We start from the raw sequence: 17,457 nt of genomic DNA on the forward strand, positions 1-17,457 counted from the left end.
TTTAGTATAAGGCTACACATTTTTTTTAAAGCATTCATGTTTTCTTCATGATTGATAATTTCATTTATGTAGAGTAAAACTTTGGCTACTCATAGCTCTTATAAATACAGATGGTATTTCCTTTTTTTTTTTAGATGGTATTTCCTTTTGACAATAAACTTGAATAAGATGTTATCTTGAAAGATTTCACATGTTTCTCTGCTTATTTAGATGACATATGCTTGTCATTCGTTGATGCTGCCTTATGAATCTAGACATTAATGACTGTTGCGAGAATGATATCTTCAGAAAGTGTTGAATACTGTGTAACTTTTGACCCCACTAATGCTGGTCTTTATAAATCTATGTTTTTAGATTTTTTTCTGCCTCTTTGCTTTTGGACTGTCATTACTCATTTCTCAGTATTTTCAATATCTTAGTTTCTTTTTAATCAGTTATGGACTTTTTAACCAGTTAAGTCTATTAAAATTAAGAAAGGTAGGAGTAGCTTATAAATATGGGTTTCTTCTAAGATTAAACAAAAATGCTTGAGCTTTAAATAAAGATTTGTAATCTTTTCAGTTGCTCAGAGAAGTATGTGCATTCCTGTTTCCCCATTCTATTTTTTTTGTTTGCCTTTATTTTTATTTTTTTAATATTCAATTACAGCTGACATTCAATATTATATTAGTTTCAGATGTACAGCATAGTGGTTAGACATTTATATAATTTATGAAGTCATTCCCCCTATAAGTCATAACCTGGCACCATTCATAGTTATTACAATATTATTGACTACTCTATGTTTATGTTTTTGTCATTATTTTTTACTTCTTGTGTGTGTGTGTGTGTATATACTTTAATTCACTGTTGTAATTACACATAATTTTGTCTTTTAACCTTTCTATTAGCTTTAGTGTTGGTTGATCTACTGTTTTTATTATTATGTGTTTGCCTTTGTCAGTGAGAATATTTTTTCTTTGCAATACTCTCTTATTTATATTTTTTATTTTTGTTCTCCTTAAAGTCCCTTTGACATTTCTCGTAATACTGATGAACCTCTTCAGCTTTTTCTTGTCTGGGATTCCCCATTCTGTTTGGTTGGACAGAGTTATTTGGAAACTAATTTCTAATTAGGTGAAGTGTTTAACAAAGTCTGTTAATATGTATAATGTGCATGCAAGCTGTTAGGCTAATAGAAGCTTTTAACGTTGTTGCCTATGGTTTATCACACATGCATGAGCATTAATATAAGTAGCTTACCTCTTATTGCCTTGGGTCCAAAGGTTTTTGAAAACTGCTCTGGAAATGTCATGCCAAAAAAGACTTTCATTGAACAGTAACAATAAAACAAACAAACCTAAATAATTCAAACATCTTGCTCTGACCTTGCTTTTCTAAGGCAGGGCTTCTTAGTCATCCAGTACAAAGCCTGATTGTGCTCCTAGAAGGACGGCAGCCCTGATTTACATTATTTCCCCAGCGCTTGGTAAACCTGACAGTCTAATAGTCAAGCTGTAGTGACATTTTAAAGCGTGGTCTAAGCTTCTCAATAATTCTGTGATGGGAGACAGGAGCGAACCAAGGGAGGGACAGACTTGGGATCAAAGGATGTTTCTGGTATGCATGTGACTTCCTTTCAACTAGAGTGTTTTTAAATAGTCTGAAGGAAGCAATGAGAAGAATGTACTTGGATTTTATATGGGAAGTTTATTTTTACTTTCATTTTCTTTCCAGGTAGAGCACCAGTATTCCCACAAGTTCACGGTAGTGGTGTTACGTGCCACCAAAGTGACAAAGGGGACCTTCGGTGACATGCGTAAGTGCCCTTATTGCTTTTCTGTTGCAAGTGTGTAATTATGGTTCACCTTCAGTTGCTTGAATTCCTTGATAAGCCAGGGGCTGTCTCTTCTTCAGATGTAATCTTTGTTTAGATCTCTGAATGGTAACATTTTGAACAGTTCTCTGATGCTCTGATAAAAAAAATCTGTGGCAATAGCATTTTACCTTGACTTTACATTGATTGAGAGTACTTGAAGTCAGACAAAATGATGGTCTTATGACATCCAGATCTTTGGCATTCGAAAAAATTCTATTTAACACTATTTTGGAAAAAGTGCGAATTGACTTTAAACAAGCCACCCGTGTGAGGTATTGTGACTATAGGATTTTAAAAGTGCAGTTTCTCTAGTTTTTATTCCTTTGAGTGTATTTATTATACGTGGAAATAGCTACAGAAGTTGTGTGAGGACAGTTTGAAATGATGTGACCCACAGAGCGTGAGAATAATGTTGAATTAACTTGTTTGCAGTATTCTTCTCCATGCTTTAAAAAAGCTGTTTTCCTGGTTAATCTTGCCACTCAAATGGCTGGGGGTCATGGAGGTGGGAATACAAAGAGAGATGGATAAGTATAATGATGATGAATTTGGTAAAGGTTTAGGTTATCACTAAAATATGGGAATGGCAACTTATATCTCAGAACAGGTTTTGGAGAAAGAATAGAGATTGCAATTTATCCGTCTGGGAAATAGAGAAGGCTTCCCCTGTCAAAATAGCATTCACACTGGAAGGATGATCTTGTTGATGGTGAGAGCAGGGAGAAGTCCTAGGCAGAGAAAACAGCATGTTCCAGGATGAGAGATGAACAGAGTGCTTCTAAGGGACTAGAACAGGGCGTTGTTAGAGAATAGACAGTAAAGAGAAGGAACACATGGCTAACGTGACTAAGACTGAGATTTTATCAGAAATGCAGTGGGAGGAATCGGATGGCATTTGAGTCAGGAGTCACATGACTGGATCTTCATTTAAAAGAATGTTCTAGAATGTTCTAGCCATCGTATGTTCAATGTATTGGAGGCGACTGTGGAATATATTTTTTTATTTTGGAGAAGAAGAGGGACTTGAGCTTGTTGAAATCATGATGAAAATGGGCCAATCGAGAGAAGTGAAATCCTAAATAAAAGAAGAATGCTAGCCCTGTGCTCAAGACTTCAGTGAGAGGAAGGGTGTCCAGAAATTTGGTAGAAATCGGAGACATGAAGGGAGGAACAGGAGGTAGGATCTAATGGCAAGACTGGGATGAACAGGGGTTTTCATGAGAGGTGAGGGCTACAAGGACAATTGCTTCAAACCTAGTCTGGACCATGGGTTTATACTCTAAATTGTATCTCCTACTTCAGTCTAACCCTTTTAATCTACTCTTCTGCCAATGTTTCTCTTAAGTTATTCCTATTTTGCTTTTTATAATTCTTTGCATTTTCATCATTAAACTGAGAGTTCACTGGAAGACAGTCTTCCGTAAAAGAGAAGCCATTTCAGAAGCCATATTTAAAAACTGGTATCCTTCATGACCTTGAGAAAAGCGCAGGCCTTCCAACTCAAGAGGTCATACTGTTCGTTAGAAAAAGCCGTTCTTAATTCAACTAAAGATTGTCTCAGCAACTTGCCAGGCGTGTAAGTCACTGACCTAATTTGACTTAAAAAATCGGTAGTTATCTCTTACAAAAAGCAGCAGCAACCCGTTTCTGTCAGTGCAGAGCCCTGTCATATAGAGACAGTGGGTGTTACTGTTCTTAAGATGAGTCCAACAGCAGTTCAAGATCTGTACTCTGCGGGTCCCCTTCAACTGCTGTGCGTCTGACTTTCTAACTACTTTCCCCATAGGCTCCAAACACCTTGGCCCTGTTACTCATAATTAGGAGAGGGAAGAGAATCCTACTGCATGTGTCATTTTAAACCTATTTGAGTTGACATTGGAAATAATACTTCAAAGCGAGCATGAGATATTCATTCATCTCATAAAACAGGGAATAGCTACCTTTCGGGTTCCCACAGTGTACACAACACAGGTTTGATCCTTGATCTCTGGAAGCTTCCTTTTTAAAGTGAAGGACCCATGGAAGGAATAGGCACTGGAAATTAATTACTAAAGGACAAAGGATAGTGTTATGACACTCTGTTAAAATTCCAGCATTTGTAATTTGGTTTTATTTTGTTTGAGTTAAAACTTTTTTTTTTTTTTTTTTTTAGCAAAGGGAAGGAACTGTTGGTAACCCTTTACATCACCTTAATGAGTTTGTAGGAAGTCAGGGAGAGAGATAAGAATAAAGAACAACACAGAGTCTTCAAGAAATGAATTCAATGATAAGATAGTATGGAAAAAGTGAAGGAACAATGGATAATGCAAAGATTTTTTTGGAGAAGTTGTAGGAGGTTATAGTGAGAAAAGGCATGGGCCTCAGCTGTCACTTTTTTAGGAGGAGTTATGATGGTATTGCTGGGTGATCTTGATCTACACAAATTACCAACTGGATAAACTGGATTTGGGATGTTTATATAGAGAAGCTCCTTAAAGATAGACAAGGGTAGAACTATAAAAAGTGTTCTAAGATCTGCAAAGACCGGGATAACAGAAACCTACATTCTCTTCTCTTGTTAATAGTTGTCTGCACTTATTTAAAAAAAGCAAATTTCCATCAGGTTTCATATATTGGTAGAGAGGAATGGCCAGTTACTATTCAGTTTTTCAGCTTTGCCTGTGGCAGCTTTCTCAAGGGTGCCCCACAAATCAAATGGTAAAATCCCTATGTTGGCTTATTTTTGAGATAGTACTAAAATTATATCTTTTTTTTTCATTTTGTCCTTTGATAAAGCATCCTAACTAGCTTCATTCAGAAATACCATACCGCACTGATAAAACATCATAATGAAATCGGCAGGATCCCATGAACTATTCTTTGAGGGGTTAAAACTGACATTTTAATCATAACATCTCACTCATTTCCTTGAGGGCACTGGGCCAGCCGCGAACAAGACAGCATCTTCGCAGACATAGCAGCTACCCTCAAATGTGTCATTTATACCCAGAGTCTCAGCACCAACCCTTCCCTTCCTTCTTATGCTCATGTCTCATGAAAAGGTAGTTTGAAGTTTAAATTTGCCCCTGACTCTCAATAGTCTTTGTTTGCAAAACAAGTGGTTTACATTAATTTGGCTGTATTAACTAACGTACCTCTCACTTCTAAAGCTACAGGAAGTTGTAGTAGATATAACATGTAACTGAGAGCATGTCAGCATCGTGCCCGTTTCTAAGTTTTGGGTGGATGCCTATTAAACTCTGTATTCTATATTGTTCCTTTCCTCTTCTAACAGAAGATAATGTATTTGCAGAATGACCGCAGTGACGGCAACATGGCAGTTGGTACTAAAATGTACTTTGTACCTATATGAACTGAAACACACATCCCTGGCTACAAACCTCATTTTATAACCAAATGAAATGGCTGGTGCAAGGATGGTAGCTTCCTCACTGCATTCCTGCCCCTGTTAAAAAGTATTGGGGAAAATATAGGTTATGGAATGATAATGGAAGCCAGTCTCAGAATTCACAACTAAACAGAGTCATGTTTTATTCCCTAAGTCTCCTTGGACACTGACCTTTTTCTCTTTACAGAATGAACATTGTAAACATTAGGGCTTCCAAGGACAATTGTAGTATTGCTGATGGATCTATTTTCCTTAAGTATTCAGGAGACAGCTGAGCTTAATGCCAGCATATAAACTATAAGAAAAAAATAAATACATTGGGGAGAACATGAACTCATTGTATTTAAACCAATTTTTATACAATCTCATTGCCTGGTATCTTCAAGTACAGTTTTCAGGTTTTCTTGAGAGCCTCAAGCTTCCATTTTTCCCTAATGTCTGTGTCTGTGGGTAAATGAAAAAAATTTTTTTCAGATAAACTCATAGCAAGCTCTGTACCAAGTTCCTAATTTTTAATCAGCTGTGCCTTTTGCAGGTCTGCTTCTGAAATGTTAGTGTCCATAGAAATCACCAGGGGATCTTATTTAAAACGCAGATTGTGACTCAGTGCATCTGGGGCCTAGATGCTGCATTTGTAACATACAAATGGTGCAGACACTACCGATCCATGGGTTGCATTTTGGGAGACAGGGTCTAGGCGATTTCTTCTATTTTCTATTTTCTTAGCCTGAGTCTGAAAAGCTCTGAGCAGAAAAGACTTGAAATAGTCCAAAATGAAACCAAGATTCTAGGGTGGGGTTGTTTTACTCATTTTTACTTTTTTTAAAAAATGAAATAACCGTAAACACCTTAATATTTTTTATTTTTTTAATTCCTATAGAAGATTAATACCCTTACATGATATATTACCATTGAGAAGAATGATAGAAATAAACATAAATGCTTTAAAGCTGTATCACAATTACATTATGAAATTTTTTAATTCTTTTATATTGTAATTCTGACTACATCAGGTTGCAAGCAATAAAAAAGTAGAGCATATATTTTTATTGTCTTGAAGGTCACAGTGCACACTTAAAGTTACATGATCAAATGTATGGAATGGACTATAAATGCACACACATTCACAAATATGTTCTTTCCCTCACATACATAAAGACATCCTCTATAAATATTTTAATATGGCTTAATGCTCCCTCAATGTACTAATTTGTGATTTTGTGATATTTGAGGCATAACTAAGAAGCCAGGAAGGGTAACTCCAGGTACTCTGCTTTTAATCTAACAGCAACATTGTGAAATATTATTTTCTTCTCCCCTGCAGAGAGCTTTGGTTGCGATCTGGCACACCTGCCCAGTAATGGGTGCGTTAACTTTATAAAGTTTAGATAAATGCTTATTGTTGTTGAAAACAAGGCTATTCTCCAAAAAGGAAGTTTTAAGTTGTCACCTTTCAGATATTATCAGAGAATATAAGTACAAAAACAGGGTGATTCCAAGAGAATGAAAGACTTTTTAAATGTTCTAGACACACTGTGGCTTCCTTTCTCCTTCCATGGAGATGTGTCCTCTAGGATGAATCAGGAACAGTACTGACCTGGGACGTGGGACATGAAGGATGCGTATGGAGCACCTGTAAGATTACCTGAAAGAAACATGAACGTTCCTTTGCAAATTAATTTATGCCACATAGTCATATATAAACCAGCTATCAAGGACTCAATACAGAGGGTGCCCAAAAAATGTGTATACATTTTAGAAAAGGAAAAAACTGTAAACTGTATTAAAACTATAACACAATGAATGACACCAGCATTCATTTGATTAACACCATCGTTTGAACGAACGTCACACCAGAATTCAATTCAACTTTGTAAAGTAATACATTGACAACATCTCTTAAAATGTGTACCTTTTTTTGGCACTCCCGGGATTTGCAAATATTCAGTTTCTTTTATTGCACTGTGTTGCTTTTTATATCTTTGCGGTCCTATGGACCAATTACGCTTAACAGTTAACATATCACAGTGTAGTGAGATGGGTAGTCTCCCCATTACTCAGGTCCACAAAATCTCGCCTTACATGATTTTCCTAAATCTCATTAATTTTGACTCTGAGTCCCGTTCAATGGAATAGGTGGAAGAGTATGGCTTATCTCCCCCCTCTCAAGGTCCTATTGGTATTCTAGGCATATAAAGGTGCCTGTAAATTAGGAGTAGGGCCTGTCATAAGCCTTGATGTCTGTCATTATTGGTGTTAGACCTTCTGCTAAATGATGTTTACATGGATCCCAGCTTCCACTTTTGACAGGCACTGAAATGCCTCTCAGAGAAGCCTTCCCAATGACTACATGCCACACCAGAGAGACCCTACCACAGTGCTCCAGGTGACAGTGCTTAGAGTGCAGATCCATGGCCATCCCGTCATTACCATGCCATGCACAAGGAGCATGGCTTTCCAACATTCACAGAATCTTAAGAAAATCTAAACCCATATGAGTTAGGAAAGGTCGCTCTCTTTCCTCTAATGTTGTCCCTCCAATGTAGTAATCTGAGTCCCCTCAATTCCAGGACCACCCGAAGGTTTAAGCCCCTTCAAAGGACATAACTCTCAGCACCAAGCATTAATAATTCCTTGGAAAGAAGCTTAGAACTCAAACTTCCCATTTGTAAATGTTGGGTGAGAGATAGGGTGTTGGGTATGTGCATGGAGAAACTCTATAATATTTAATCTTTCAAGAATCTTCATCAGCAGAAAGAACAAAGTAGAAATGAGCTTAAAAATATGTTATCCTCTCTGGTAGCCATTCTTGAATTCCACAGTGATCAGAATCTCCAGGGAGGAGGCAGAGTACATTTATGAAAAATCATGGTCTCCAGAGGCAAAACACTACTCACCAGTCCTATATCCTTGGGCAACTTTCTTCTCTCTGCTTCTTCTTCTCATCTAAGAGATGCTGTGAGAATTCAATGAGTTGACATGTGTGAAGCACTTGCATGCCTGATGCACTGTAAGCGCTCAATAAACATTGCCTCTTGTATTTCATATGTCAACCTAAGACTCTTATTTCTTAAACATAGTCTTTATATGAGCCAAAATATTCTTTCTGGGTAGTCTGTGCATGGGGATAATTTTCAATTTTTCACGTCAGAGACAAGAAATTTCCATCCTGAATTTCCATGTTGAGCACATTAAAAGATCGTTCTTTTTTTGGCTTGAGAGAAACAAATGGTGGAATGGTACTTCCATTGTCTTTTTTGATGCCCTTGGGCACAGTTCACTCCTGTGCTGCCCTGACGGCTGTCCAGACACCTGTTTAACTCTTGTCACATGGGATTCTAATCATGTCCTTGTAAGACTGGGGCCTGTACCTTACTTTTTAGAAAATAAGTGCTTAGCCTTGAATCTGGTATAGTAGTGAGATCTCAGAGAATTTGGGATGAACAAAAGAATACATAAATATGTGTAATTATATCTTTCTTATTGAATATTGCTTCCTTTTTTGCCTCAGTAGAGAATTTTAAAAATAATTTTATGCTCCATTTCTTGTCTATAATAAATGCCTCTGTTTATTTCTAACCACAGCTATCTAGAATTTCCTGGGTTTCAATGTATAGAAACTTTACAACACTTTTGGATTAATCTAATTCATCCTTTTTTTTATTAATTATGGCGTGCCAGATATTATTTTTTATAAATGGTACTGCTGTTGGACTCTAGTCACCTGCTACTTTTAAATATATCTTTTCTGAATCAGATATTCCCCTAGTATCAACCCTCGGGTTATGATTGAACATGTGTTTTGGTTTTCTACTACTTTGGGAATGTTTTTGAGTATCCATCCAAGATTTTAAACTTTTAAGTACAATGAAATAATTTCCCAATGGGCTTTTTACAAGAGATCATTTCAAAATGAGGAAAGTGTTCCAGGACAGACATCTTTGTCTCAGCTCTTATCTTGTATTTTCTATTTAGTAGGGAATATGTTAGGAAGACACCATAGTTCCTCATTGATTCATAATAGAAGGTCATGTAATTTACTACATTGTCAAATGGTTTCATGAGTACAGTTAATCCTTTTCCTCTCTTTTTAAATGTACCAGATTTCTATTTTTTTGGTTTGTATGTATGTATTTGTGTATTTTAGGTCTGATAATTACAGCGAATAACACTGACCTATGATATTTTGATAATATTGATTGATCATTGGGTGGGTTTTCAGCACATTTATTCAATAAGGTAAGCAGAGCTATATTCCAGTAGTAGATTTGTCAGCAATGCTTTGATGAGATAATGAAAGCAAGTTCCTGTCAAAATGAAGAGTGTATCACCAGTGCTAATAGAAACACAATCCATACGTTCTCTTTTTTTTTTCTTCAAGGACTATGAGTGATGGATCCTACTCAGTTAGTTCTTTACATATATGTCTTATACTTGAATTTCTTTATCTTAAAATACTTTTTGTATTTTTCACATATACATTTTAACACATTAATGGTCCACCAAGTGAAGGAAAACCTTAATTTTAAAAACTTTTTAAAAACTCAGTGATATGCCACCTTTTTTTCATATGCTAAGTGAATGCTCTTTGCCAAAAATCATGTACCACTTTTATATAGAAAAGGTGTGATTAATAGCTAATGAAATTAAATTTAAAAACAGGTTAAATTTTTAAAGAGAAGTATGCTCTTTAAGTTTTTATGTCAAAGAGACTATCTCTGCGACTCTAAAAGTTTAAGCATTTATGTGAAAACATTTATAATATGTTATTTTAATGTTTTTTAGAATTTCTTTAAAAATAAAAATTAGGTGACATAGAGATTCAAATGAATAGTTACTTAGCTGAGGTATCGTAGGAGGGGTTTTGTAAATTGTGCTGATTCTTTAGAAGCACTTTTTCATTCTCATTTCTCACTTGACATATCAGTATATATATATTTTTAAAAATTTTATTGGAGAATTGGGGCAGGGGAACAGACAAGTTACTGTCCTTTTGTTCTTCAGTCTAGTTGTGGAGGACGTCGCTTCACTGGCCCATGTTGGTATTATCATTGCGCTCTTCCTGTGTGAGGCAGATCAGTCCCCAACCTCTGGACAGCTGCTCACGGTGGCTCATGGCAGCTGCTGGCCAGCCCCACTGCAGCCTACGCCATTGCCGGCGACTCACGGCAGCCCAGCTCCAGGTCGAGCTGTTGTTCACCATCTTAGCTGTAGAGGGCAGTGTCACTGGCCCATGTGGGATCCGAACCGGGGCCCTGCTGCTCAGAGCTGGCGTCCCAAGCCAGCTCCTAACCAACATGCCACTTGGCCGGCCCTCAGTGTGTTCTTTAATGATATATTTTGGATAAACTTCTAGACAAAATGATTTGAAATTATGCACAAGAGTAATGCAAATCACCAGATACAAAATGAAATAATTTTGAAATTTTAACTTTGGGAGAGAAATGTTAAAGAAAATATAACCCAGTGCTTATTCCAGACAGGCTCTATTATTAACACCCTCATCAATAAATGCTGAGCAACTGCTATTAGTATTCACTCAGTGCCTTGAAGAAGTACAAAGGAAATACACATAATACCTATGGTAAATAACTTTATTTGAGTGCCTACTTCATACCAAGGGGGCAATGTGGTTTAGTGGTTAGAGCCAGGACTTTGGGACTGGCTTGCTCCTGTTCAAATCCCCCTTCCACTATTTATTAACCATGTGACTGTGGGACAATTACTTAGCTTTCCTAGGTCTCAATTTCCTCAGCAGTTAAATGGGGATACGAATAATACCTTCTTCACAGGTTTTTTTTTTTTTTTATGAGGACTCAACAAGATTATGAAGTGCTTAGAAAAGTGCTTGGTGTACAATGTACCCAATATTGTTTGTTAAATAAACAAAAATGCTCAGCAGAGTTCTTAGGACTTTACGCTTCATTTATTCACTTCAGTAACACTACGAGATATGTCCTGTTTTTATTTTAATTATACAGATGCAGAAATTTATTTAAAGACATCAAGGAAATAGTCCAAAATCACATAGCTGTTGTGTGTTAGGGCTCGACCTCACACGTGCTTCACTCTCACGTCTTCTTACGTAGCAGCCTTGAGCTAGTATGGTCTAGCTGGGAAGATGAAATGGGTGTAAATAGCTCTTTGGAAAACCAACCCAAGAGAGTTTATACTCAGTAATTGTGTGTTTAGAGGACACAGCGTGTAACTGCTTTTGAAAAATGTTGGCAGTAAGCCTCCAAGAAGACTTTACAGCTTGAATGGAGATTGAGATGGGTTTTATAACTTAAGTAGACTTTTAATATGTGGAATGAATATGGGACATTTCAATTTGGGAAAAAAAACTTTAGAAAGGCTTTAAAAATGGGATTGACATAGTAGGTCTAATATACATTTCTTAGGGAACTTGGCTATTTTTTAGTGGTTTATACTGGTCAATAAGTGTCAGGTAGCAAAGACAATGCCTTACTTTTATGCAGCGGTTCTAAACTGTGGGTCAGTTTTGCCCATGGGCATGTTTGGCAATATCTAGAGACATTTTTCGTTGTCATAATTGGGGATCCTACTGGCATCTCGTGGGTGGAGGCCAAGGACAGTGTCCCAGAGGAAAGAATTATTCTGCCCAAAATGTCAGTAATGTCAAGGCTGAGAACTCCTGTTTTAATGAAAAAGAGGAATTACTTGCATAGAGTGGAATGTGATCCGTCTGCATAGTTAAGTCTACATAGGTAAAATTAATAAGAAATGTGTTTTATAATATTACATAAGAACTTCTTCTGGAGGATTACTTTTCCTCTCCAACCTAAACAGTTTCCAAGAAACATCCCTAGATTATAAACCTTCAAAACATTCCAAGCATAGATACTGATAACCAAAGGTGTTTTTGTTTTCTTCCAAAAAGGTATCAGAGATTTGGGCAAAAGGGCAATGCCGGAAACAAGAAAAATTTCAGTCCTTTTTAGATCTACATTTAGCTTCCTTTGTTTCATTTTGTGTGTATTTTTTTGTTTGTTTTCTCATGAGCATCACTGGTTTTTTGGGTTTTTTTTGCAATAAATCATTTTTACTATATGCTGGATGGTAGCCCACCTCATTAATGTACAAAGTCTATTGTTAGTACAAAATGTACCAAGTCAATTGTGAGTAGATAATATTGGACTGTCTTCCTGATATCCATTTGCCTGATGGTACATTCTGATAGTTTCATGTCCCTTTGCAAAAGGAAACATGTGACCTGAGAAAGCACGAATATAGATCTGAGACTGTGAGAAAAAGGAAAACGAAAAATAGACAGAGGTCACATTGGAGACTCTGCCTGATAAAGGGATTTTAAAATAGTGTTAATAAAATTGCTTTGTAATTTCAAATGAGAAAGGTGTTCTATGAGTATTGGAGTTCCTAGACAAAGCTGCTCATCTCTCTTCAGTATATACAGACTCACTGCCAAAGTCTGCTTTGCTAAACTGCACCGAATTCATCACTAACTTTTCCAGCCTCTGTCTATCCAGCCATTTTCAGGGACTGTCCTTCAGCATCTAGAGCCATAACAAGAGCCTGTTCTGGAGGGAGCAGGGGCTGTTGCTTATAAACAAGTGCCCTGGCACTCTGTCCCTTAGAGTAATTAAGGGAGGAAAGCTGGGATTTGAGGCTGAATTGATTCATTCATTCATTCATTCATTCATTCATTCATTCATTCATTTTGCATTTATTATTTGCGAATAAAGGGTAAATACAAATGCATGTGGAAGAAATGACTGACATTGATATATGTTAAAATACAAATACATGGGCCAGCCGAGTGGCTCAGTTTGTTAAGAGCTCGCTCAAGAGTGCAAGCTCTGAACAACAGCGGTTTGAGTCCCAGCCCGAGCTGAGCTGCCGCTGAGCTGCCAACAGGTGGCAGGATGTCTTGGCTAAAAAAAATAAAATAAAAAAATAAAAAAATTCAAATACATGGGATGGGACAAAGCTCCAGGAATGTTGAAACATGCTACCTAAGAGTAAAAAGAATTTAGGCAGGGGAGATTGTTGTGTCTATAATAAAAGTCACCTCTTCTACAGCACTGCCCAGGGCTAGCCCATCATCCATTATTTCAGTAATATTGATTATGTTCCAATGATGTTTCAGACTTTGTGCTGGACTCTTGGACACAACAGTGGATAGGAAAGATGTGATTCCTGCCATCATGGAGTTTACAGTGTAATCGAGGCAAAAATAAGTAAGAGTTATTAGCGTTGGTGTATATAAAAGAGCAGGGAATTTGGCTTCAGAAAGACTAGGTTAAAACCCTGTCTCTAAATGATCTTACTCAACTTGGTAAATACCTCTGAGTCTCAGTTTCTGCATCTATGTGATGGGAATAATAATACCTATATCAGCAAGTTAAAGCTTTATGCAGAATTATTTTTACTTAATGCAGATGTAGATAGATGAGCTCTCTAGCGAACGTGATTTACAGTGGCCAATTTTCCCCGACGGGAAAACAGAACAACTAGTCGACTAGGGATGTATAAACTAGATTTAAAAAACAACAACAAAAAAAAACCAGAGATAACATCTCATTCTACTCATCCTTTAAGTGTATGAACCTTTGGATCCTTATCTTGGATATTCTTAGAACAAGGACAACGACTCAAATAACATTTAGTTATCAGCTGAAATGTCAAAAGAAAACAGAACAATATGCACAAGTAAAAGGGAAGCAATGTTCTCTTAGAACAAATGCTTCTGCCTTCAATGTAACTAACTGTATGGAATGTTTGAAATGTGTGGACTTCCGAGATGTTTCATGGCCTAAATGTTGAGTGAGAGGGATGTTCCGTTGCATCATGGGGGAGAATCACTGATCAGAAGGAAACCCAGCGTCCAGTGGTGGGAGCCCCTGGAGGGCTTTCTCACCATGTGTATGCCTGCCCTTCATAGGCAGTGAAGGTAAAAAATGTGTTTGACTAAGACAGTTGCGCTGGCATAATAGAAAGTGGCTTGATTGTAAGGAAAGAAGCCACTATGAGAGCATGTTAATAGTCCGGGTGAGAAGTGGTACTTAGTTGAACTGGGACGATGGTAATTTGAAAGGACTTGAGGAGCCAGATGTGAGAGGCATGTTACAGGTGAAACAGGTAAAACTTGAAGGCAGGTTGAATATAGGAGCTATGAGGAAAAGAGAATGACTCTCATGTTTCTAATTCTGACAGCTAGAAATGATGGCACCACTAAGTAAAACAGGAACTTTCCTGTCAGGAAAAAAGAAAAAAACAAGATTTTAACTGTAGGTTTTTGGTTTGTTTTGCTTTACTTTTCTTTTGTTGTGAATTTAGGGAAAGAAATATGGAAAGAAAATAAATTTGTACATTTTGAGTTTGAGGTATTTTCAAGGTATTTACTAGGTATATGAGATATTTTTAAGGCATTCAAGAGCAGATTGAAGATCTCAGAGTAGAGTTCAGAGAAGAGCATATTGATGAATACTTTTTCTTCTAAGACATGAGGGAAGAATTTAAGTATGAATAAATAAACTTTTAAATTGTAAATATATATTTCAAGTAGTGGGGTATATGGAAGGGAACTTGAAAGAGTGCATCCAATCCTCTCCTTTTGTTTTCCCAGTGAGTATGAATCTGAGTTGTATCCTCAGATGAGAAATAGCGACTAAGGTGGGTGACTTGAGAAAAGCAGTAAATGTTAGCACAGCCATGTGAAGAATGGAAATAAAAAAGAATAGGGACTGGGCCAGCCGAGTGGCACATTAGTTAAGAGTTGGCTTGGGACGCCAGCTCTGGGCAGCAGGGCCCTGGGTCGGATCCCACATGAGGGCCAGTGACACTGCGCCGTCTACAGCTAAGATGCTGAACAGCAGCTCGACCTGGAGCTGGGCTGCCATGAGTCACTGTTGTTGGCGTCAGCTGCAGCCCCTGCTGCAGTGGGCTGCCATGAGCTACCGTGTGTTACCAGCAGCCGGCGTGAGCTGCCGTGAGCTGCTGTGAGTGGCTGGCAGCCAGCATGAGCTACTGTGAGCAGCTGTCCAATAGCCGTTGAGCGACTGCCTCCCCCAGGAAGAGCACAATGATAATACCAACATGGGCCAGTGAAGCGAGATCCTCCCAACTAGACTGAAAAACAAAAGGAGAGCAAATTGTCTGTTTTTCTTCCCCGATTCTCCAACACTGTTCCCCTCTCCCAATTCCCTAATAAAATCTTAAAAAAAAAAAGAATAGGGACTAATACATATTTGAACAAGTTAATAACTAAATGGTCATTGGACTAAACTGAAGTAACTAATCGCAGAGTATCCATTTCCCCTAGGAGCAATTTAGAAAACACAGATTAAATAATTTTTTTAAAATGTCTGAAGGATTGAAGAGCTACTAAGTCAACTGGAATTTGAGAGAGCAAGACCTCAGGCAAGAGAGATGACGTTGAAGTGAGCCCTGTATTCTGCAGGCTGTTCCCCGCTCCATGCACTGCCGAGTTTAGGTAGTTTTCGGAGACTAGAGGGATGTGGGAAGTAGCCAAGCGGTGAAAAGGCAGAGAATTTACCAGAACTTTGGCAAGCTCAAAAGAGTTGGGGACATAAAAACTGGATTTCAGGACCAAGTCCATTAGAATTTGAGGGGCAAGATCCCTAAGAGAAAGGGAATCTTAGAGAAGTCTGAAGGTCATTGCCTTCACCATGCGAAGCCAAATTCTTCCTCTGTGCAGAGCAATAGGCTAAGAAGCAAACACAAAATACCTGAGAAACAAAGCGGAGATATTGGCAGTCTCACAGTACTAAGACATAGAGAAAAAAAAAGGTGGCTATCGGAACTGCCCAATTGAAAGGTCCTAGTAAACACACTGGGATCTCAGTAGAGAAGCTTCGAGTGGAAGTTAACAAGAGGTAGACTGAACCTTACAGAGACTTTAGTCAGTTCAATTTCTGATGAAATTGAGACACTCCATCCAACTCTCAACGGCCTGCAGGAAAATAAGATGGTTCTTCTGTTGAGGTAGATGTAGCGTCCCTACAATTTTTCATTAAAAAGAAGTCTGGCATTCCATCCAGAATTGCCAGCGATACCAAAAACCAAGATCTGGGAAAATACATAGATCCACAAGTGTTGGCTATGGACTTTGAAATAACCAAGATCAATATGTTCAAGAAATAGATGGCAAAGATGGAGGCTTTTACCAGGGAACCAGATGTAGAGAAAAGAATCAAACAGAAAATTTAGAACTAAAAACACAGTAACTGAAATTTGAAACTCAGCAGATGGCTTTCCTGTAGTTTAAACACAGTTATAAAGAGGGAATTAGTGAAGTGAATAGAACAGTAGAGAATATCCGGACTGAAACACAGAGAACGAAAATGGAAATTAAATATAGAATAAAAGCATAAGGAATCTCTGGGGCATGATTTTTTTTTTTTAAAAAAGAAAGCATTGAGGAAAAGAAAGAGAATGGGGCAGAAATAATATTTGAAGTTATAAAGGCTGAGAATTTTTTGTAACTGATAACACATATTCAACTATATACATAGATGTGCTATGAACCCAAGGAAAAATACAAAGAATGCCTACCTTATACATGTTGTAGTAAAGCTGCAGAAAACATCCTAAAAGCATGGGGGTGGGGGGAGAGAGGTAGGAGACCACATTTAGAAAAGCGAAAAACTGAGAGTTGGATTCCTCAACAAAACCCGGCTTGGAAGTGCTAAAATAAATAGAATGACGTCTTTGAAGTGCTAAAATAAAAAACTGCTAAAGTAATCCTGCAGAACTTGAACAAAGTTAGAGGACTTAAACTACCTGACATCAAGATTTATCATAAAACTATGATAATTAAAACAGTGTGGCATTGGTGCAAGCTTAATTAATAGATTAATGGACTAGTAGACTACATGGAAAGCCCAGAAATAGACTTGCATTTATATGACCGCTTGATTAGTGCAAAGTGTATATTACAACGCAAGGGTTAAAAGCAGTATTTCCAGTAATGATGCTGAGTCTACTGGTCATACATATGGAAAAAAAATTAACACCACCCTCACTTCATGCATAGACATTAATTCTAAATGGGATTTAGATCTAAAAGTAAAGGGTAATGCAAATGAGATTTTTTAAGAAATCATTTAAAACTGATTAGCTAAAATTTTCTTAAATGACAAAAAGTATGAATCATAAGGAAGCAGATGGATACATTGGACTGTATTCAAGTTAGGCCTTTCTTTTTATC

At 37.4% G+C, this 17,457-nt stretch overlaps 1 protein-coding gene across 1 annotated transcript in view; it reads left to right on the top strand.

The window, feature by feature from the left end:
• The window catches only part of PLA2G4A (phospholipase A2 group IVA), a 141,131-nt gene that overhangs the window by 35,646 nt on the left and 88,028 nt on the right, over window positions 1–17,457 (top strand). The window contains exon 3 of the mRNA XM_019635430.1: window positions 1,717–1,798. Within this exon, the coding sequence (XP_019490975.1) occupies window positions 1,717–1,798 (82 nt within the window). The remainder of the gene's footprint in view (window positions 1–1,716; window positions 1,799–17,457) is intronic.

Source organism: Hipposideros armiger, unplaced genomic scaffold (genome assembly GCF_001890085.2).
Source record: "Hipposideros armiger isolate ML-2016 unplaced genomic scaffold, ASM189008v1 scaffold_22, whole genome shotgun sequence".
In the NCBI taxonomy this organism is placed as follows: Eukaryota; Metazoa; Chordata; class Mammalia; order Chiroptera; family Hipposideridae; genus Hipposideros; species Hipposideros armiger.